The sequence below is a fragment of the Neofelis nebulosa genome, chromosome 16, assembly GCF_028018385.1.
Source record: "Neofelis nebulosa isolate mNeoNeb1 chromosome 16, mNeoNeb1.pri, whole genome shotgun sequence".
Lineage (NCBI taxonomy): Eukaryota > Metazoa > Chordata > Mammalia > Carnivora > Felidae > Neofelis > Neofelis nebulosa.
In genome coordinates this window covers 2,670,107-2,692,126 of record NC_080797.1, presented here as the reverse complement: position 1 = coordinate 2,692,126, position 22,020 = coordinate 2,670,107, and the positions used below count along the sequence as shown (strand labels likewise).

General features: G+C 57.7%; 1 protein-coding gene and 2 long non-coding RNA genes across 6 annotated transcripts in view; 2 read left to right on the top strand and 1 right to left on the bottom strand.

The window, feature by feature from the left end:
* Positions 1 to 425: 425 nt before the first annotated feature.
* The window catches only part of DNAH2 (dynein axonemal heavy chain 2), a 95,161-nt gene continuing 73,566 nt past the window's right edge, over positions 426 to 22,020 (bottom strand). Inside the window, 25 exon segments of the mRNA XM_058705514.1 lie at positions 426 to 782; positions 925 to 1,075; positions 1,236 to 1,310; positions 1,417 to 1,593; positions 2,068 to 2,182; positions 2,297 to 2,448; positions 2,537 to 2,765; positions 3,012 to 3,196; positions 3,360 to 3,551; positions 8,551 to 8,741; positions 8,969 to 9,152; positions 9,314 to 9,462; positions 9,550 to 9,736; positions 11,323 to 11,449; positions 12,364 to 12,508; positions 12,511 to 12,562; positions 12,953 to 13,097; positions 13,216 to 13,349; positions 13,542 to 13,690; positions 13,960 to 14,110; positions 14,262 to 14,328; positions 14,414 to 14,487; positions 14,489 to 14,563; positions 14,776 to 14,901; positions 15,548 to 15,712. Of these exon segments, the coding sequence (XP_058561497.1) occupies positions 628 to 782; positions 925 to 1,075; positions 1,236 to 1,310; positions 1,417 to 1,593; positions 2,068 to 2,182; positions 2,297 to 2,448; positions 2,537 to 2,765; positions 3,012 to 3,196; positions 3,360 to 3,551; positions 8,551 to 8,741; positions 8,969 to 9,152; positions 9,314 to 9,462; positions 9,550 to 9,736; positions 11,323 to 11,449; positions 12,364 to 12,508; positions 12,511 to 12,562; positions 12,953 to 13,097; positions 13,216 to 13,349; positions 13,542 to 13,690; positions 13,960 to 14,110; positions 14,262 to 14,328; positions 14,414 to 14,487; positions 14,489 to 14,563; positions 14,776 to 14,901; positions 15,548 to 15,712 (3,552 nt within the window). The 3' untranslated portion in view covers positions 426 to 627.
* LOC131498347 (uncharacterized) lies at positions 7,049 to 13,642 on the top strand. Of its 3 annotated transcripts, none has more exons than XR_009255395.1 (4): positions 7,049 to 7,772; positions 11,682 to 11,775; positions 12,396 to 12,556; positions 13,001 to 13,642. It is a non-coding gene; the product is annotated as an uncharacterized LOC131498347 (long non-coding RNA). The 3 variants fall into 3 exon arrangements; XR_009255394.1 differs by lacking the exon at positions 7,049 to 7,772 and adding an exon at positions 8,034 to 8,068; XR_009255393.1 differs by lacking the exon at positions 7,049 to 7,772 and having other exon boundaries at positions 11,443 to 11,775.
* Positions 14,390 to 17,221, top strand: LOC131498348 (uncharacterized). Of its 2 annotated transcripts, none has more exons than XR_009255397.1 (2): positions 14,390 to 14,535; positions 15,567 to 17,221. It is a non-coding gene; the product is annotated as an uncharacterized LOC131498348 (long non-coding RNA). The 2 variants fall into 2 exon arrangements; XR_009255396.1 differs by lacking the exon at positions 14,390 to 14,535 and adding an exon at positions 14,884 to 15,095.

The following is a 22,020-nucleotide window of genomic DNA, read 5'->3' as shown; positions in this document are numbered from 1 at the left end:
CGCCCCCTTCCCATGGTCCCGCCTCCCCTCGCGCCGAAGTCCCCCCCCTCTCGGGCCCCGCCCCTCCTCCTCCTGTGCCGCTCGCCTCAGCGCACGTGCCGAACAGGATACCCGGTGCCGGGTGCTGGGTGCAACCTACTGGGTCCGGCCCCGATCCCTGCCGGACGAACCCCTATTCCATTCGGATCACGCGCGTTTCCCAAAATAAGCCCCGCCCCACCCGCCCAAGTCCAGCCCCGAGATTTAGCCACACCCGGTTTAGGCCCCACAGCCCTGCCCCCTCGTTCAAGGCCACACCTCCCGCTTCCCAAGCTCCTTTCCCAGTCCAAAAGCAGTAGCTCGCAGGGGTTCGCTTCCTCTGTGAGATCCGGGCTTCCTCCCTCCCCAACCCCCCACCACCCCATTGAGAGGCTTAAGGCTTGTGGTTGCGGGTGTTTTCCTGCTCTGAGCTCCAAGACAATCCTTCCACCTTTATTAAAGGCTAGCTATCTCCAGGGCCCCATCCCGCGGCGCATTCGACCACGGCCAAGGCCAGAGTTAAGTCCAGCCCTGGTCCGAAGTGCATTAGCAGTCTCGGCCCCTAGAGTCCCCGACCCTCCCTCAGGCGGGGAGGAAGAGGAGGCCTCCTCAGTTGTCCAGGCTCATGAGTAGAGCGGTGCCCCTCTTGATCCAGTGATCAGATGTCATGGTCCCGGACCGGAGGTCGATGCCAATGACGAAGGAGGCTCGGTCTGAGCTGCCTGCCCGGTTGGGATAGTAATAGCAGGGACAGGAGTACATGCCTGAGGGAAAGGAGAGGGGATGGGAGTCAGAGCGCTGGGGCCTCTGGGAGAGCAGGCACAGGTGTGGGGGGAGGGGCGGGGCAGAGGAGGGGTTGGGATCCAAACTCGGGCGCGGAAGGCGGGTCTGAGGGCGCCATCCCACCCTTGGCGCTCTTCTTTCGGCTTTCTGCCGGCCTGAAGTGGATGGTGGGCATGGGGCAGACGAGCTGCATGGGGTCCTCCTCCACCAGGCAGGAGTTCTTCCAGTCCCAGCCGGCGCCCTCCAGGTACAGGCCCCGGACCCACACGCCGTCCTGGGAAAACACGGGGAGAAGTCTGGACCCGAGGCTGCCAGCACCCCTGGCCTCTGGCCTCCCTTCTCCCTTGCGAACCAGCTGTTTCCCCCCTTTGCTCCCAGCGCCCTCCTCCACCAGACCCGCCTTTGTTCCCAGTCGGAGCACATCTGGCTCCCACCTTGGGTGGGTACACGAGGTTGCTGTCATCCACGGTGGAAACCATAAACTCCCAGGAGAGGCTGTCCACCGAAATCTGGGGATGGAAGGCGAGAATAAGGGAGGGCCCCCAGAGAGGAGCGAGCCCAGGTGGCCAGCCCCCCCCACCCCGTCCCCCCCATCACAATTAGCATGTGGCTCACGTTATTTTGGCGAGCTGAGGCCTGCAGCACGGCGGTGAGGAAGCCGGTGGGGAAGGTGAAGCCGGACAGCCAGAAGATCACGGGAGGCCGGGCCCGGCTGGCCCACAGCTCAAACTGCTCCACACGTGTGGCCAAGTCCCGTGTCCACGAGGCCAGTGGCTTTTGTGAGGGATACGCCTGGGGGAGGGGGAGGCGGTGCGTGTGTACGCGTTCATTCGTTCACGCGTGCAAATCTTTACTTGGTACACTCGGGGCAGATAGGAGGAGATGTGGTGTCAGCCGGGTCCCCCGTTACGGCTGGCAAAGCTGTCTCCAAAAGCCCCCTCCCGGGAAAGGAGCATAAAGCGACCACTAGTTAACCAGGCCAGCAACAGTGCTGTCCAGTTACCGTTAACGAAGCACCTACTGAGAGTTGCGCACAGCACTAGGAATCCCTGACGCGTCTTCGGAGAGGTTAGTGACTCGCCCTAAGTCCCTGAGTTAGTAACCGCAAAGCCAGTCTGTGAACAGCAGAGCCAGCTTTCAGCTTTGAATCTGTCTGGCTCCAAAACCCAGGCTCCCTGGTGTTGCTCCTACAACCGGGAGGCTGGGGGCCCCGGGGCCAGAGGTCAGCTCATTGTTGCAGGAGGATCGACAGCTAGGTCATCTTGCCTTCCCCCAGAGTGGTGGGACATGGGCGTCGAAGATGCAGCTGAAAATCTCTTCCAGGCTTGTAGACATGACGATGAGGCCCTGGATGCCTTTTTCTAGATCTGTCAGGGAAAACCTGGGCAGGGTGAGGTGGGAGCTTAGAGAAGGGCCTGGCAGAGCCATCTCAGGTGGGGGGCTGGGGGGCGCCTTTCCTCCCGCCCCCTCCCCACCGAGCCCCTCTCCATCTTACAGGATGGTCTCCATAAGCTTGTTGTATCTCTGGATTTCCTGCAGGAGGACCACGTTGAGGGGGGAGGGGTCCATGGCCAGCAGTTTCCGGGTCCCCTCATAGTCGATCATTTCAGGGATTTTCTGTTTCACATCTGCAGCCAGCTCGAGGACCTGACCCGGGCAGGGGCTCTGAGTGGGGGGGCCCCTCTCCTCCCTGCACCCCCACTCCCCCCCCCCCCCCGCATCCACCCCTGCCTACCTTCTCTTCTCGGCTCTGGCCTCCCGCCCTGGTGGGTGTAATCTGGGGTTGCAGGGACAGCAGAGTCTCAAAGAGAGTCCGCGCCTCAGTGATCTGGGAGGCCACATCCGCGTTGGGGTGCTGGCCAAAGGCCTCAGGGGGGTCCATGGTGGGCAACATGCTGATGTACTCCTTGTAAGAGGCCAGACTCCCATCTTTGGGGATGAGGTAAGTCTCCAGTGCTGACAACCTGGCGACCCACAGCATAATTCTCACCACGCTGTGGGCCACACTCTGGGGCTTCGGCGCCAGGCCAAGCCCCTGGCCCCTCTGCAGGCGCGTGTGCCCCCTCCGCCGGCTCCCTGCACCTGCTCCCCTCCCGGCCCCACAAACCCCGCCTCCTGGCCTCCCCTCCAACGCTCCCCCCAACCCCAGTCCTGCCACCTGGTCTGCCGGGTGTCCTCTGGCCCCCTGTTCGGCGCCACCTCCCCCTCACCGGTAGAAGGGGGTTGAGAGAGTCTGGTCACAGAAATAGTCGTTGATGTAGGTGGTGAGCAGCCGCCGGTCCCAGTCATCCGTGACGTGCCCGCCGTAGTTGACGCCGGCGATGAGGTACTTGAGGGCATCCCAGGGTGTCTCCTCGTACTCCTCCAGGTAGAGACTCAGCAAGTTCTCCGACACCTGTGAGTGGTCCCAGCCCCCACCCCCACCCCCACCCACAGTTAGGGGAGGAACTTCCCTCGGTGGCAGGGGGCGGGGGGGGGGGGGGGGGGGGGGAGGAGCCGCAAGGCAGGAAGTGCAAGGAGAGGGGGCGCTGGGATGCCGGCCCCCTGCTAGCACAAACCTCAAAGTCAGAGTCATTGAAGCCGTAGACGATGTTCCAGCCGAGCTGCAGGAACTTTTTGCGCTCCAGCAACACGGAATGGAAGAAGCAGAGGGCAAACAGAAGCTTCTTATACTTGGCAGGTTTGGAGCAGCGGGAAAACTGCGATTCCGTCATCAGCTGGTAGAGGTGCGTCATGTTGGCCTTTAGGCCCTGGGGACAGTGCAGCGCGGAGGTGGGGTGCCGTGCATCGTGCCAAGCCCTGCCAGTAGCACCGCCACAGTTGCGGAGGCTGCTTACTGCACAAGGGCACTGGCCGAAGAGGTCAGCGAGGGCTGCAGTGCAGCCCTTGACCTGTGCGCCAGGATGTGCACTGATTCACAGGACCGGGTGGGCGCCTTTCTCTAACTTGCACGCGGGCACTGTGTGGGCTACTGGGAGCTCTGCCTCCTTGTCCCCCCACTTTTGATCCTCTCAGCCATGATGTTCTCGACGGCGGGCAGGCCGGCTCGATTTGGGAATACCAGAAAACATGAGGACCTATCCGTGCAACTATTGACGGACAAAAACGTACACCATTAGGTACAGAGGTTCAGTGTAGATTAGAGGAGCCGTAGTGTATCATCGAGGAGGGGCATGCCACGTGATAGATTTATCAGGCTTCGAGAACAGGTCGGGATTTGGACTAAGTCTCACAAACGGGAAGGAGGTCACCAGGCTGAGAGGAGGGCCTCGGTCTCCTGGAGATGGAAAGAATTGAGGGAATAAAGGCACAAAGGGGAGAATAAGTGAGGAGATGGGTCTAACTGAAGTCAAGCTCGAGGACTCAGGTGGGGTCAGAAGGGCCGTGGCTCACCAGGAGTCACGGGGCCACTTTCTGTCTCGAGTACTACCACAACAGGTTGAAACGGTGCTTTAAGTAGCCCCGTCTATGAGGGACAGAATGGAGTCGGGAAAATACGTAAGCAAGAATATTGTCATTTGTAACATCAAAATATGTAACGTGTCTAGGAATAAGTCCAGTGAGAATGTACAGATCTTTATAGAGAGAATGACAAAACTTCACTGAAATAAAGATTACGTGGAGAGAGACGTACTATAATCATGGATTGGGAGACTCGATCTACTAAAGACGTCGATTTCCTCCAAAGTGATCCACAGGGTTTTGTTTGTGGAACTCGACAAGCTAATTCCAACATTTCTGCTGGAGAATCAAAGGCCATGGCATAGCCTGAAGAAGAATGAGGTAAAGAGACTTGCCTTACCAGCTATCGAGCATTATTATGGAACCAAACAGGAACTAAGACGGTACATCCTGACCCGAATATAATCAACCTGACCAATGAACAGAGAGATAAAGGGCCCAGAAACCTAGGTGTGTGTAAAGGGGAGTTAAGGCCTGGCAGGCATCGAACGTCGGAAGGGTGATGGTGGGCTATTTGATGATGGTACTGGGAGAATGGGTTATCTACGTGGGGGGTTGGGGGGCAACAAAATTAGACCTCTGCCTCATTCCACACTCACAAGGATGTCTCAAGTGGTTAAGACACATGAATGTGAAAAGGTATAAAACTCTTTCTTTTTATGTTTGTTTATTTTTGAGAGGAAGAGAGAGTGAGCGAGCAGGGGAAGGACAGAGAGAGAGGGAGACACACAATCCGAAGCAGGCTCCAGGCTCTGAGCTCTCGGCACAGAGCCCGATGTGGGGCTCGAACTCACAAACCGTGAGGTCATGACCTGAGCCGAGGTCGGACGCTTAACCGACGGAGCCACCCAGTGCCCCTATAAAACGGTTTTGAAGACAGGGGAGTGCCTTTACAACCTCGCAGTGAGCAAAGATTTCTTGAACGAGACCTAGGAGCACAAGCCCTAAAGAAGAGAAGAGCTAAATTCCATCTCATACAAATTAAGGATCTCTATTCACCAATAATAATAGTTAACAAGAGGGGGGGGGGAAGAAAAGACAACCCGCAAAACACAAAGCGGACGAAGGATTAGGTTGTGGAGCATATGAGGAACCGTGAAACATAAGCAGCGTGAATCAATGTCAAGTACCCAGCGCTGAACGAAACAAGCCAGACGCACCTTGAGAAAAGTGGCTGCAGCCGAGTGGGGAGGGCGGTGGGAACGGGAATCGTCTTTCTTACACAGGAAGATGGGCACACCTGTGTGTATTGAATTGGGATCCATGGGGGCGCCTGGGTGGCTCAGTCAGTTGAGCATCCGACTTCGGCTCAGGTCAGGATCTCATAGTTGCTGGGTTCAAGCCCCACGTGGGGCTCTGTCGGGCTCTGACAGCTCGGAGCCTGCTTCAGATCCTGTGTCTCCCTCTCTTTCTCTCTGCCCCTCCCCCGCTCACGCTCTCTCAAAACTAAAGATGTTTAAAATGTTTTTAAAAATGAATGGGGATCCTTTATATCTTTGCATATATTTTAGATTTTTTTTTTTTTTTTGAGAGAGAGGGTGCAAACAGGTGTAGGGGAGAGGAGCGGAGGGAGGGAGGGAGAGAATCCCAAGCAGGCTCTACACTCAGCACGGAGCCTGATGCGGGGCTTGATCCCTTGACTCTGGGATCGTGATCGGAGCTGAAATCAAGAGTCGGACGCTCAACGCACTGAGCCACCCAGGCACCCCCTCTTGCATGGATTTTATATTCTTTTGTATCTGCTTAATATTTAATGAAAAGGAAAGGACTAGAAGGCAGGCAGTGATCCAACCAAGAATACCACTCCAGAATCGCACCCAAACCGGCGACTGGGGGCTGTGGTCATGGGGACCTTCTTACTTGTAAGACTCAAATGAGCCACCGTCCCCTTGACTATTGGGGCTGCTCTCGTGTATCCCGATGCAAACACTGGCCTCTTTCACAGGACAACAAAATTGCAATACCCGACCTAGAACAGATCCTGTGCTGGGGGAGAATTTTAAAAAGGACATGACTGGTCCTTTACCACAATTGGAATATATAATAGATTGGGTTCAAATGCTCTATCCGTTTATTGAAGTTGGGCACTGTGCTGTAGTGTGTATTGAAAAAAAAATAAAAATCCTTCTCAGGATTGAGCCCTTTATGCCAAAATACACTGAAGTATTAGTGGGAAAAGACCATGATGTCTTTCCCAGTTTACCCTCGGCGTTCGGAGAAAGCATGTGTGTGTGGAGACGCAGACAGAGAGATCAAATGATAAGGCCGGTGAGGCAAAATGTTAAAAATGGAAGAGTCTGGGTGATGAGTCCACAGGTGTGAGGCTGTGAGGACATAGTGTTTGTGTTCTTCTTCTTCTGTTTTTGTTTGTTTGTTTGTTTGTTTGTTTGTTTGTTTGAAGTAGGCTCCAGGCCCAGTGTGGGGCTTGAACTCAACACCCTGAGATCAAGGGTCACACTCTCTGCCAATGGAGCCAGCCAGGAACCCTAGAGTAGTCTTGTTCTTACAACTCTTGCATAAGTTTCCAATGATTTCCAAGTAAAACATTTAAAAATAGTGCCCTCTTCGCCACCGAGAGAAATCCTGTTGCAAACAAGTATGCCGTGAATGTTCGGCCTTCCCTGAAGCTCTGGCTCCCGCCCGGAGGTTCTGCAGACCCTGGGTGGTGAGGACAAATCTCCCCTGGGTGGAGCCAGGGCGAGCCTCCCCTCCCCCCTCCCCCCTCCCCCCCCCGACCATCCCCCCTCCTCCCAGGCCGCCCCCAGATTCCAGGTGGCCTCCACCTTCTTATGCGGCCAGAAGTAGCACCTGCCTCCACTCTGACACACCTGTGCCCCTCAGCCAACAGAGGGCCCTCTAGCCACCAAGGCATACACCTTTCTTGGAAAGCAAAAAGAGGTTCTTCGAAAAACGGAGGCGCCGCTAACAGAACTGGGCCGAGGAGATCATCTGCGGTGGCGGGCTGGCCACTTGCTCCGAGAGTACGGGATTTATGGTTCTGGCGTGCCAGGAGGAAACGCCTCGTCGCCAGATGGAATTCAGACCCGGGAGTGCGTTTGCTTCCCGGGGCCAGAGACAAGGACTGGGCAGGATCAGGAAGAGGACAATTCCTCCATCGAGTTGTGAAAGGGGGAAACGGAGAATGAGCCAAGTTGGAGGTCAAGGACCAAGCCTGGAGATACGATCAGAGGCCAAGAGGAAAAGGAAACACAGGCGTGATAAGTGATGTGGCGGGAGACAGAGGGCGAACCCCGAGCGCGTGTCAGGGAAAGGGTGGGGGGACAGTTCACGGTGTCAACTGCCCCAAGGCAGGCGAGGAGGATTTACATGATGAAAGACGTGTGTCCAGACTTACTGGTTGAGTACCTATTACGTACAGGTGCTAGTCACAAGGTGAGCAAGACAGAGAGAGAGAGAGAGAGGGGGGGGGCAAAAGATGTGTCCTCTGGCCTCGCGGAGTTTCCAGTCTAGAGAAGACAGCAGGCATTCGTCAGAACCAAACTCACACGGTAAAAGGACCAGCAGGAAGGTTCTATGAGAGTGTATCACTGGGATGCTGAGCTCAACGAGGAGGGCCGAGGCCTGAAGGGGCGAAGGAGGGGGCGGCGGGGTGGGGGTGGGGGTGCCCAGCAGCTTGTGCGGAAGCCTTGGGGCAGGACGGTGCAGAGTCTGGAAGAAGAGGAACAAGATATTTTAAGAATTGAGGGTGGAGCGAAGACAGGGAAGGGAGAAGGGGTAGGTGGGGCCCAGAGGCACAGGGTGGGGGGGTCAGCACCGAAAAGCTACTCGAGCGGCGTAAGCAGAGGTGAACGGCGGGGGGGGGGGGGGGGGGCGGACACAGGAACGCTATCGGCGTGGCCGCATTCAGCGGTGACCTCCGGGCTGGAGCAAAACATTTCAGCAGAGCTGGGGGGAGAAGGGCCGGAAGCCGGGGGCACTGGGGAGAGGTGGAAGGAAATGCCGGGAGGCAGGGAGGTCCTGTGGACTAGCTGTTTACTCTTCTGTGCCTCAGTCTCCTCTCTGTAAAATGGTGACGGCACCTACCTGAGAGGGTGTGTGTGTTCTCAACGAATTTGGTAAAGGGACGATGCTGGGCACGGGTAACCGGCTAGCGGCGTTAGATCCTACCGCTCTGTGCTAAGAGCCTGGCGCACGGAGGGAAGAGGCGAGGGGGGGCCTCTCGAGAGAGGCGAGCAGAGCCCGGAGGCCAGGCGGCCGTGAAGGCTGGGCCTCCCGCTGGCGCCGGCCGCAAGAGAGCCGGGCCAGGCCGCACGGCCGGCGCCGTACCTTTGGCGGTTCCGTGGTCATCTTGATGCTGGCCTGCAGGATGGAGATGGGGAAGTCCGGGTGGGGGCTGGAGCTGAGCCAGAGGCGGAAGGAAGGGTGAGGTTCCTCCACCTGCAGCTGTTCCACCAGCTTGTCCAGGTTGGGCATCCAAGACAGCGACAGGTGGCAGTTAGCTAGGAACACCCAGTGTCCTGCAAGGGGGCACTGGATTCGGCGGGAGCCCTTCCCCGAGCCCCGTGTGTCCCCACACGTCGCACCCGATTCCGCGCGTGCGGGGGGGGGGGGGGGGGGGAGGGGGCGCCGGGGGCCCTCTGGAGAAGCGGGGGCTGCGGTCACGGTAGTGTGACGGAGGCCGGGGCCTCCGGGGAGTAAGACGCGCACCAGGGACGGGGGTGGGGGAGCAGGACGGGACGCTGACCCTGGAGGACCCCCTCTCGCAGGAGCCGGGCGGCAATGGGGGCCTGGCCCTGGCCCAGGGACAGGGCGTGGAAACGCTGGGCCATGCCCATGTGCTCCGCCAGCTGGAGCAGGGCGCCGGAGGGGTCCACACCGGGAGACAGGATGAACACCAGCGGGGTGCGTGGGGTCGAATCCTCCAGAACCTGCCAGAAGCAGGGGGTGTGAGAAGGCCACGTGAGGCGGGGGGGGGGGGGGGGGGAGCGGGGACTGCCCAAGAGCAGAGGTTGGGGGCACCGCAGAGCGAGGCAGGAAGGACCGGGGGTGCGGGGGGGGGGGGGAGCAAGGAGGAGACCAAGCCACTGACCAGCTTCATGTTGAGCACGGGCGGCTCCACGAAGCGGGAGCCGAGGTTGGAGACGATGAACGAGGCGACACAGAAGGCCACCCGGTCCTGGCGCAGGGAGCGCACGATCAGCATTCGCTGCATCTCATTGCAGGCGTTTTCCCACTCGCCTGGGGACGGAGAGGGCCGGGAAGCAGACGCTCGGAGGGGGGCCGGGGCCAGGGAGCGAGGGGAAGGGCCCGGCGGGGAGGGGGCACCTGGCAGCATGGCCTTCTCCGGGGTGGCGCTGGTATACCACAGGTGCCAGTCACGAGGGTATTGCTCGAAGGAGTTCATGAGCCCGTGGAAGTTGGTCAGTTTGTCCAGCTCTGTGATGTTGTCCCAGTAGGCGTCGGCGAGCCAGCTCGTACACGGGTTATCCATCTGGCCCTCGCGATCCAGGACCTGGGCAAGGAGAGAGGAGGAAGGGGACTGACCGGAACCCCTCCAAAGCATTTAATGATGAGGCAGCCGAGACCCTGCATCAGGCACCACGAGGAAAGGACTATGGGATTGCCAGAGGCACTGGGCTCTGCCTGGACTGGGGAAGTCAGTTGGGGGGGGGGGGGGCGGGGCAGGGTCTCTCCGGCACCTAGCGGACACCTCACGGTGCAAATTTGGGGAGCTGGCGCCCTCTGCTGGCTTCCTGGTGACACTGTCTCTCGCCCTAATGACCTCGCCCTGCAGAAAGGCCCCCTCCCTTCTTCACCCTCTTCAGCAAATACTCTCTGCTCACCCACTGTGTGTTCTGAGCACTGGGACGCGGCGCTGAATATAAAGGGCACATATCTCTGCCCCTGAGGGGCTTATTTTCCAACATGGGAGGGCAGATAATGAGCCAAAGACATAAACAATTAAGTTATCCAGTGCTAGGTAAAGGTGGCAAGGTCGCGCCAGAGTAGAATGAGCTGAACGGCATACAAAAGATTGGGAGTTCTGGGGGTAGTTTGAAGTACTAAATAGGAAAGTCAAGGAGGTCTCGGGGAGGCGCAATCTGAAGCCAGCGTTAAAGTTGGTGAGTGGGAGCTGCGGGTGCACCTGTGGCAGAAGGGACACCGAATGCAGGAGCCCTGGAGGGGGGGGGGCAGGGCAGGCCATGGGAGGTGACACCAGGGAGGTGGGCATGCTGACAGACTGGGGGTGGGGAGCATTGGGAGGCTCTTAGTTATTGGTAACCCGGATGAGAGGAGAAGTGCCCGGCATTGTCCAGGGGGTTGGAGAGAGGCCGGCCCAGGAAACGTGGTGTCACCGTCTGGCAGGTGTTTTTAAATTTGTTTTTAAAGTTTATTCATTTTTGAGAGAGAGAGAGAGAGAGAGAGAGAGAGAGAGAGAGAGTAGGAGCAGCAGAGGGGCAGTGAGAGAGGGAGACCCAGAATCCGAAGCAGGCTCCAGGCTCCGAGCTGTCAGCACAGAGCCCGACGCGGGGCTCGAACTCACCGACCGTGAGATCATGGCCTGAGCCGAAGTCGGACGCTTAACTGACTGAGCCACCCAGGAGCCCCTGTCTGGCAGTTTTAAGGGCCTAATGGATTCAAAGGGAGTCCATTCGGTGTGGGAGTGTTTTTCTCCAGCTAGGCCCAGCCTCTTGGGCCACACAGGAACAGGAGAGCAAGATCGAGCCAGAGTGGTGGTTTCGCCAAGCAAAAGCAATACGGGAGTGGGCGCTGAGGGTGCCTGGGGGGGGGGGGGGGGGGGGGCATGTAACGGTGACCATGGAACCCAGGCTGGGAAAGGAGGGGCTTGAGCAGCAGTGCAAGAGGCGAGAGACCACACCTGTCCAGTGGGTCACAGGTAAGAGGGGCCCCAAGTCATCACCTGTAATGTGAGAGCCCCCCCCCCCCCCCCCCCCCCGCATCCCCAGGGAGCCGGACACACCTGCTCCTGGCACTTTCCCTTGGCTCGCTCGCTGGAGCCTTGGGCCTGACGGCCCGGCCCGGAGTCCTGGTCATACATGTCCCCGTCCCCAACCTTGACGCCTCTGACCGACTCACCACACCCCCGCGGAGAAAGAAGTTGTACTCGTCCATGTTGAGCTTGCCAGAGGTCTCCAGGATTTTGGCACACATCTGGAAACTGAATAGTAGCTTGTGGCGCTCAAAAAGGGTGCGGCAGGTGTACCTGAGAGACGGGCACCCGGAGGGCGGAGGGGACAGGAAGCACAACGTGAATGGTTACTGACTGCGGGTCCTACAATCGCAGAGCCTTACGCACAAGCAGGGCCTTAATCGGCATCTAGCCCAAACCTTTTGTCCACGGCCAAACCCTCAGGGACCTAGAGAGCTCACTGGTGAAACCAGTCATTCATTTCCATTAAACAACACGCAGCATCGATTTGACCCCTACTCTGCAGGTCCTAAAGGCAGAGTCATCTCTGAGCCCCAGCCTCTGTCCTGGAGGAAGTGAGCTGAAGAGGGAGGACAGACAGAGAGCCCACCGATTAAGCGGTGATGTGATGGGTCCTGTACGGGGTGGCCGGGCCTCCGAGGGATGGCAGGGCAGGGGCCCCCACTGGACAGTTTCTGAGAGGAGCCGCCCAGTGCAAGCGTGGGAGAGGAGGAGCAGGGAGGACTCCCGGAGAGCTGGAGCATAAGCTAATGGGCCTTGGAGCAGCCGTGGGGAGCCGAGCAGGGACGGTCTGCAGAAAGATTCACAAGTGAACCCGCGGGGCTCAAGGCCTGGGTGGCCGGGAGGAGGGTGTGGGCGCCGGTCAGGGGCGAGGACCCTGAAGGAAGCAGGAGGACAAAGAGTGTGGTCCCCCACCTGCCCCCTACCCGGGACCAGGCCCCGCCCCAGCCTGCTGGATGTGGATCTGGATTTCACGGAGATTCCCAGTGCTTGTGGGGCACGTGGCCACTGGAGATACGCGGGCAGCGTGGACCCTAGCAGATACGAGCACGGCTCAAGGAGCTCGTGCTCTGTCGCCACGGGGAGCAGGGGACAGGCCAGTGGCCGTGGCACCGGGCAGCACTGGCGCGGGAGCGTCCTGGCAGATGCGGGGGAGGTGGGGGGCTCCGGAGGCGCGGGGCGCACACCTGTACACGGCGTAGGTGTGGTACTCGTTCAGGTAGTCGATGCGGTCCTCCAGCTTGTTGCTGCGGTGGCTCTTGTCGATGCTGAGGACGAAGAGGTTGATGTAGGCGTCCAGCGAGAACTGGTACATGGGGTCGATACGGCCATGTCGTTGAGCACGAAGAACAGAACCGACGCCCTCTGGGCACAAGGGCGGTATGCCTATGGAGGGGCAGAGTCAGGGCAGGGTGGCGGGGGAGTGACCACGGGGCTGGGGGTTGGGCGGGGGACAGGGTCAGGGCCGGGGTGGGGAGGGGAGGCGGCCACGGGGCTGGGGGGTTGGACGGGGGGACAGGGTCAGGGCAGGGGTGGGGAGGAAGCGGCCACGGGGCTGGGGAGGTGGGCAGGGGACAGGGTCAGGGCAGGGGCTGGGGGGGGTGGGTGGGGGACAGGGTCAGGGCAGGGGTGGTGGGGAGCGGCCACGGTGCTGGGTGGGGACAGAGTCAGGGCAGGGGTGGGGGGGAAGCGGCCACTGGGGGTGCTGGGGGGAGTGGAATTGTGGGGGGGGGCAGTGGCCACGGGGCTGGGCGCGGAGCGAGGGGCGAGGCTCACCTCGCGGGCCAAGTCGATGTTGATCTCTGTGGTCTCGCTGGTCTCCAGCTGCTCGGTCACTTCGGTGGCGGTCATCTTGGAGGTACGAAGGGTGTTCACCAGCTGCACGTCGTCGAGCAGGGAGCCCGTGGCCTCATTCAGCAGCCTGAAGGGGAAGCGCAGGTAGGCGGGTGGGGAGGCGGGGAGTCCTCCCGCCCCAGCCCGCCACACCCGGGATTCTGGCTGGGCTGGGCGGTGGGTGGCAGCGGCGGGTGCACCCTCACCGAAGGATCTCGTCCTCCAGCTCCTTGAGCTTCCTCTTGCCGGCAGCGATGTTGATGACCAGTGAGTCCTTCTGTTCCTCCAGCTCCGGCCGCTCCTTCCGCACCACGATGCCCAGCAGCTGAGCCTCCAGGCCCTGGGAGCACGGGGACGCGCGGTGGGACTCGCGCTCTGGTGAAGGCACACCCCTGGCACCCGGTCACGCCTCCCCCCACCTGTCCCCCGCCGCCCAGCGCAGGGGGCCTTTGTCTCCACCCCGCTGACTCTCCGGGTGCTTCCTGCTCCTCGATAGCTGGGTCCAGGCTGCAGCCCCCGCCCCCGCCCCCACCTGTTCCTTGACGGCAAAGTTGACGATGGTGGTCTTGGCCGAGGTCTCAGGACTGTAGTGGGGGTTGGAGAGCTTGGTGGTGATGTAGAAACGGAAATTGCTGTTGTACTCCACCTCCTTGTCTGCGATGCGCATCAGCAACCGGCCGCCTGCAGCCGGGCCAGGGTCAAGGGCAAAGGAGCCCTGGTGACCAGTTTGTGGGCTGGCCCAGCCCCCAGCTGGCATCCAGCTGCCCTAATGGGCCCAGCCCGGGGCTGTGTGAGCGGAGGGCCACAGTCTGAGGGCCGGCCCTCCCCCCCCAACCCCTCACCTCGTGGCCCAGCTGGCTGGTCTCTAGGATTTGTCCCCCGGCCCAACCCCATAGGAAGCCTGGACCCTCACCGATTCGAGCTACAGATTTGTTGAGTGGACCCCTCACCGATTCGAGCTACAGATTTGTTGAGCACAGGGTTAAGCGTGGGGTCCAGATACTCCTGAACGTTCTGGAGCAGCACTGGATATCCAAACTGGATGGCCTTTTCTAGAATCTGAAGGTAATTGCTCATCTGCAGGTCGATAATCTGGAGGCCCTAGAGAGCAAGGGAAAGAGATGGGAGACACGCTGAGGGGCCCAAAAGTAAAATCTGACTCCGGGTCGGGCCTCAGGAAGAGGCAGGCTGGGGAAGAGACGCCAGGGGCACAAGAGCAGCCCCCGCCCTGCCCCCTCCCGCCAGCCTTTACCTGGTTTCCTTCCATGTTCTTGATCCACTTCAGGGCCTGGGCCTGAGGGTCAATCATCAGCGCCCACCTGAAGGAGGGCGGTCAGTCAGAAGACAGGCTCCGCCCTTGCCCCGCCCCCCGCCCCCGCCCCCGCCCCCCGGCGGCCTCCTCACCTGTTGCCTCGGGTGACGATGATGCCATTCTCTGTGGAAAAGGCATCCGAGGGCAACCCTTGGATGTTCCAGTCCTCGAACTTTGGTAGGATTGGACAGGAAGTTATCGAAGGTGAAGCGCGGTGAGCACGGCACCTCCAGCTCCCAGATCTGGGCGGGGAAGAGCCCCGGATGTCAGCCTGGAGGCCCGAGCCCCGCTCCCCACTCCCCGCCCCGGGGCCCCTGCCCCCGGCCCCCCCCCCCCCCCCCCCCCCCCCCCCCCCCCCCCCCCCCCCGGCCCCTGCCGGGTGTGTCTCCCCGACCTCCCCGCAGCCCTGGTCTCGGAGCCCAAGAGCTCACGAGGACCTGAGCCCTGCCCTCACCTTCCTGATCCATATCTGGGTGACGATCTCATCCCGGTAGTTGGTCAGGAAGGGGCCCATGTAGGACAGGAAGGCGGCGGCCAGGAGACAGTCACCTACCAGGTAGCCCAGATCCTCCTCCAGGCCTGGGTGGGGGGGCGGGGGGCGGGCAGGGGGTGTAAGGAGGGCCCCGGGCACTGGGGAGCGCTGGCTCTCTCCCCCCCGGACACTGGCTCCATCAAAGAGGCGCTTTTGTCCTAAACCTTCGGCCCTGAGGAGTCCAACCTGGTTCTAATCACTTCGGAGTCGCCGCCTTTCACAGTGATCCTGTTTACATTCTGGTGATAAGGCCTAACCCTTTCCTGAAGCCAGGGGCTCCATAAAGGCGGAGACAGGATGCCTGGGGGGCGGGGGGGGGGGGGGGGGGGTGGGCGGGGGGGGGGGAACTGTTTCTGTAAAGTCATCAAGTCCGTGGGCTTCAGCAAAGGCCCTGCTGGCGCTCGCTCCCCAGGCCTGTGCAAACACGTGGAGCCGCCTCCCAACGGCACAGGCACAGACTCGCTTTCCGCTGCTCGCACCAAGTAGGACGGGGGTGGGGTGGGGGGGGGGGGGACTCCTTTCCGCTGCTCGCACCAAGTAGGACGGGGGGGGGGGGACTCCCCCGTCCCCCGTTCCTGGATGTCCTGCACCCAGGGGTCCCCATGTCCCCCGAGTGTCCCCTCAGCCGACAGGGGGTGGAGCTCTGGGACCTGGCGGGCAGGGAGGAGAGCCGGGCGGGGCCCCCAGAGCCCACCTTGACCGTCTCCTCCCAGCGCGCCTTCTCACTGGCCAGCCCTGACACCAGCAAGCCCGCTCGCTCCAGCTTCATTTCCATGTCCTCTGGACTTCTTGCGGAGCTCCTCCTTCTGGCCAGCTTCTCGTCGTACTGCTTCTTCAGCATCTCTAGCTTCTCGGCCACCTGGGAGGGACCAGAGCGAACGGCTCAAAGGCCACTCTGTGGCCGCACTGCTCGGGGGTTCCGGTGGCCCATCTGCCGTTTCGAGGCCTTGGGGCCTCCGTGGCCCGGTGTGCCATGTGACGATGCTAACCCCTACCCCGTAGGGCTGTCGCAGACAGAAAACAAGACAAAGTATGTGTGGTGACGTGAGGTCTTCTTTCCCTTCCCCTCCGCCACTCTTTTCTTGGGCCAGGAAACTTCTTGTCATGAAACTCAAGGCCGGGTAGGAAGACAGTCCCCTTGGAGCATAATAAGCCACATGAGTCGCACTGGCAAGAGAGGATCAGAGGGCACAGAAACGACTTGCCAGCCCCACGCCAGTGTGGCATGGCCCTAAGGCAGGACCTCGAGAGAGAAAGAAAAATCTAGAAAACTGTTGGAGAGAGGAAGAGGGACTCCATTTGGGGCAAAGGCCCAGGTGCAGGGACCCACACAGGGATGGGGATCCAACTGTGCAGAGTTCACGTGCTGGCCTGGTGCCCCTGACCGGGCCTCATCTGGGCTGTGGGAAGGAGGGCACAGGGCACAGGACATGGGCCCAACCACTGAGGTTGACCTCCAAAAGACCCTGGAAATGCAATAGATTAACTCCCCAAGAAACTGTCTTTAAAGCAAAAGCACCCAGGGCAGCTGCGTGGCTCAGTCGGTTAAGCATCCGGGTTCAGCTCAGGTCATGATCTCACGGTTCAGGGGTTCGAGCCCCATGTCAGGCTCTGTGCTGATGGCTCAGAGCCTGGAACCTGCTTCGGATTCTGTCTCCCTTGCTCTCTGCCCCTCCCCTGCTCACGCTCTCTGTCTTAACAATAAATAAACATTTAAAAAAAAAAAAAAGGCAAAGTGGAGGTCCCAAATGTCACCTTCGGGTGACAGCACGCCTTCCAGGTCAAGCCTGGGTAGTGATGTTAGAAGGTATTAACATCCAGGGAAAGAAGGGGTCACTCCGAAGGGGTGAGTCAGCCGGGCCACTCAGGGACGAAACACCGGCTGGGGGTCTAGAAAGAGAGGGGCGCCCTTGCACTGGCATAGGTGGGCTTAAACCCGCTGGAGGCCATGCTGTCCGGCGGTCTTCCCTGCGTGCCACCTGTCGCCAGGTTCACGTGACTGCCTCACCCCCGCCCGCGCAGTCCAGGCTCGTCAGCACACTGATTATAATTGGGCTTCCCGCGGAGCTGTGTCTGTGGGGAAGCAGCCAGCCCACGATCGTTCTGGATTTCATTACTTATTTTGCATGTGGTGTTGTCTTCACTGTTTCTATTTTTTATACAAGAAATGTACGCATAAGGTTAAAGACCTAAATAATACGATAAAAAGGAGTTATAACAAAACCTCTTCCACTCCTGGTCCCGTTCTTCAGTAGCAAATTATTTTTAACCATTTCTCTTTTTATTTCTTCTGGCAGCTGCCTCCCTATCTCTGAATATTATGCTTAGGCTACTATTTTTAAAATACATACATGCATATTTATACATATATTAATCTGTTTGCAGTTTTTATCTTTTTAACTCAAAAATTATGGAAAGTTGCAAACCTAGGACAAAGAATCATACAATGAATACCTCTACGCCCGCCACATATATTCAACAGTTGGTAACATTCCGCCGGTTTCACTTCATCTACCGTTCTTTGCCAAAGTGTCTTAGAGGAAGTTACAGACTCATGAAACGTCAAGCCTCAAGCCTTCCCAGTGCAGATCTAGAACAAAACAAGGACATCTCCCCCGCGATCGTAACACCATTATCACACCTCACCGCCACTTTGCCTTTTTTTAAAACACGATTTTCCTCTTTTATGTCTTTTTGTAAAGAGTGAATCCACATCAGAAGGAAAAAAAAACACACACATGGTGAAGGATCTGGCTTCCTCCCGCTCCCGCCCCAGCCCCCTGCCCCCAGCCTGTGCCCCTGCCCCAACCCCTGCCCCAGCCCGTTTCTCCTATAGCTTTCCAGACAGAGTCCATGCGTAGGGTCCACCGGTAATAAATACATGCATGGTGAAGGCAGGCCCTTGCTCGCCACCAAATCCCTGCACTCGGAAGAGTGCCGGGCGCTTGGGAAGTATCTTTTTGGATGAATTTTTTTCATAAAGATAAATGCTAACATACTACTGTACTTTATTTTTTTTCTTGTCTCCAAATCGGTTCTCGTCAAGCCGCCTCATTCTCTTTAACAGCTGCAAAATAATCTTGTGAATGACTGAACCGTAATTTATATAACAAGTCTCCTTCTGATAGACATGTGTGTCTTTCCAGCATGTTCTATTATTAACAATGCTGGAATGAACGTCCTTGTACACTGCTGTCTCTTTTTTATTTTGTTTGCTTTGTGAATAAGTGACTTAAAAATTCAAAAGGGATAATTATGGGCATAAAAAGTCTCTCTGCCTCGCCCCCCCCCCCCCCATCCACCCTGCTCCCTCCTCGAGGTAGCCAACGCGACCTGCTTCTTGAATATTCCGCAAGAGGCGTTTTGCACACACTCGGGTATATTCCATACGGCTGTTTCCTGGTTCGTCCATTTGAAACTATTACTATGGCCTCTATGCTACCATGGATGCAGGGGTGACCCTTTCCCCTCCAGACTACACTTCTTCCTCCCTGTTCCTGCCCATGAGAATGCTTCAACTCCTTACCTTCCTATCGCCGAATACCGTCTTAAAACCCTGCTTTATCTCCTACAAAAGCATTGCCCAATCTTTACCCCCACCCCCACCGACACCCAGCTCCCATTTTTTTTTAGCTGTACTTTTAAGATTTAAAAAAAAAAATTTTAACATTTATTTTTGAGGGAGAGAGAGAGACAGAGACAGAGAGAGACAGAGCACGAGTGGGGGAGGGGCAGAGAGAGAGGGAGACACAGAGTCGGAAGCAGGCTCCGGATCCGAGCCGTCGGCACAGAGCCCGACGCGGGGCTCGAAATCACCAACTGTGAGATCGTGACCTGAGCTGAGGTCAGACGCTTAACCGACTGAGCCACCCAGGCGCCCCTGTACTTTCATTTTTATGTCGTCAAGGCTGACAACAACGTTCCCGCTCAGAAGTCACAGCCTTCTGCGCTCCGTCTCTAGGTTGACGGTAACAGCTAAAGGCCACAAACAGTGCAACAGCACGCACCTCCGTGACCACGACCGGGCCGGTGCCGTGCGCGCCTGGGGGCCGGCCGACGGGGCCGCTGTGCACACTGAACCGGTTGTGAAATAGCTTCCTATCACCCCGGATTCTGTGCTTCTGTCTTGCAGAAATTCTGATCGGTTGGGTCGTGTCTCCAATCTCTCTTGTATGTTGTTTGGGTTTTCTCGTTGGCGTGGCTGTTTATATTCCTTGACTCTACTGTCTACCAAACAGCCCATCCTTTGACCATTTTTCGTTTTCCCAGAATTCTTCCCGGTTCTCTGCGATTTTCTCTTACCGTCCTCTTTCTGCTCTCTGGGTGTCATCTCTTCCTTATTTACCCTCTGGTGACACCAATTTTTCCATTAGATTTGCTTTGTAAGTGCTTCTCGGTAGGATGAATCATCCCCGGGTTTATTGTGTCTTCTGGCGCCATGTTTTGTTATCGTTTTGTTTTTTGTTTTTTTTTTTTATCTTGGCCATTCCCTTGTGTGTGGGAAGACTTTCACCACGCCTTTACATACTCCTTCTCCGGAGGGAGGTGCGTGGCTCATCTGACTGGTGAAATCAGCGAAGAATAAGCCAGAATGCTCCACCGAGCTCAGGCCGTTTCCACTCTGCCCCCCAGCGACGCCCAAGACTGAGTCCGAGTCCGTCCATCTGACGACGGGGTCACTCCTCGTGGGCCCACCTGCCCACAATGTCAGCCGCATCCTCCCACCTGCTCTCCGAAGGTGATGTTTTGGCCAGACCCCTTTTGTTTCACGTCTCAGTGTGTTTAGAACCCCCAGGCACAGAAGGCTGCTAGTTCGCAGATCCCTTCAGAGTGTATTTGCAGACTGGGAAACACACTGAGAAACTTTGGGCGGGCCTTGGGGGTCTCAAGGGCAGACTTTGGGGTATGGACGCGTGCTTTGACTTGGAGGGTTTGCACAGGCTCCCACTGGGCACACTGAGTTTTTACGGTGGTCTGGCTGTCGCCTGGGTGAAAGGCTTTAAGCCGACGCTGTGATATTCTGACCTTGACAGATGACCGTGGCTTCGTCCACAGGTGAGTGGCCATTTCTGCAGAGGCAGGACTGCTTGAAACAGAGCAGCCTCGTGGACACTGGGCTTGGGCTGGAGGGTGGCCGCAGGATGAGGTCTGCCGTGGCTTCGGCACAGAAGCGGCCAACACGCTGACCAGCTTGAAGTCGGGGAGTTTCCGGGCACTGATGGCTGGACGATGACATTTGCTGGTTTTCAACGGCAAGACTGTATATTCTGCGTGTACTATGGGTTCTAGCTTTCAATGGCTTTGGCCAAGCCTACGTGGCACTAGAACAGCTGTCTCATTTTTTCAGTTTTTTTTTTTTTTTTTTTTTTTTTTAATTCAGGGCTAAAGAGGCAATCGTGGCTCATCCACAGCCTTGGGACAAGGGAGGGGTTCCGTTCTGAGATTCCCGGTGACACAGGGCAGGTGGCGTGCAAATATTATCTGTGCCTTAAGGGAGCATGCCGGAACAACTTGGGGGTTCCAGAGGGAAAAGCTGCGTCTTGAGACACGGACGGCAGAGGACTTGTGCCTGGCCAGGTCCCCGGGGCACAAGCTTCAGCAGCAGCAACGCCAGCTTCGGTTCAGGAATGTGCCGGAGGTGACTTTCCAGTGAGGAAAAGCACGGGGCGAGGTGAAAACCTTGCCCATGAGGCGGTTCTCGTAGGGCCTCGGCAATTCCACAAAGACAGCCAGCACCATGAGCCACCGCGGTGTGGGGTGACCACGCCTGGTCACGACACAGAGCGGGGGACGTGGTGTTCACGGCGGGGGGGTGGGGGTGGGGGTGGGGGGAGGGGGTGGGGGGGAGGGTCAGATACCTGAAAGGACACAGCCGGGATTTCTGCTTGGCGTTTCCATGTGGCTGCACAACACGGGGGACATCTTAATGCTCCCTAATCCCACACTTCACAATGGGCGACGGTGGATTTACAGTGGTAAAACTTACATGTATTTTTTAGCCACAATAACTGCCGTCTCCAAGAAATACATACACACGTGTGGGCTTCCAACCTGCCCCCGGCACGGTAAATGCTTTTTGGTTGGATCGTATCTCATATTAATCTATCGTGGGAGGGTGTCTCCCAGTTTGACATAAGCTCACAGGTCATGATTTCCAGATAACCGCCATTCTGGTGAAGCTAAAAACCAAGCTTTTCTCCACGTATCCTCGTTCCCCGCAAACACCACTGAGTGTTTACCGTGGTCTCTGGAGCAACAAGAATTGTTGGTTCCTGGGAGCGTAACTTTGTCTGTAAATCCCGTATGTTAACTCCTGGGCCCTTTTTTTTCTTTTTTAAGTTTATTTGAGAAAGAGCACAAGCGTGCAAGCAGGGGAGGGGCAGAGAGAGAGAGAGAGAGGGAAAGAGAGAATCCCCAGCAGGCTCTGCACTGTCAGCACACAGAGCCCCGACGCGGGGCTCGAACTCACAAACCCTGAGATCACGACCTGAGCTGAAATCGAGTCGGATGCTTAACCTACTAAGCCACGCAGGCGCCCCTTGAATCTTTTTAGTTTCAAATGAAGCTCACAAGAGACAGGATTTGGAGCCGCTGCAGGCTCTGAGGTCCCACAGGAATGACATCCGTTTTTAGGGACTGACGGCCCGTCCTGGCCGCAGCTTAAGGAACAGATTCTCCCCAGATACTGAGGGCACAGCTGAGACCGAGCAGAATAAGAGACCGGATGATTTGGGGACTTTGACTTGAGAATGTTGGCTTCTTGATTTTTAACTCTGAAAAAGCAGGATGATTTGCTTTCAGATTTTAATTTACTTGGACTTTAGTTTACTCAGGGACTTAAAAATTTAACACCCTCCCTCAGGGTCGTAGTCAAATGTGTGGAATCTGTGTGTGTCATTACTCTGTAGCATTTGGCTGTCATCCCACGGTCTCGGCACACGGCCTGCGATACGCTATACGGGATGATGTCACGACCAGGACTGGGATGCAAGAGAGAAAGAAGGTGAATGTTCAGTAGATTAGGCTTCTGTTTTGGCCCATTTCAGGGCCTTCTGGGGCAATTCCTTTTTTTTTTTTTTTTTTTAAGTTTATTTATTTAGAGACAGAAAGAGAGCACGAGTGGGGGAGGGGGAGATGAGAGAGAGAGAGAGAGCGAGAGAGAGAGAG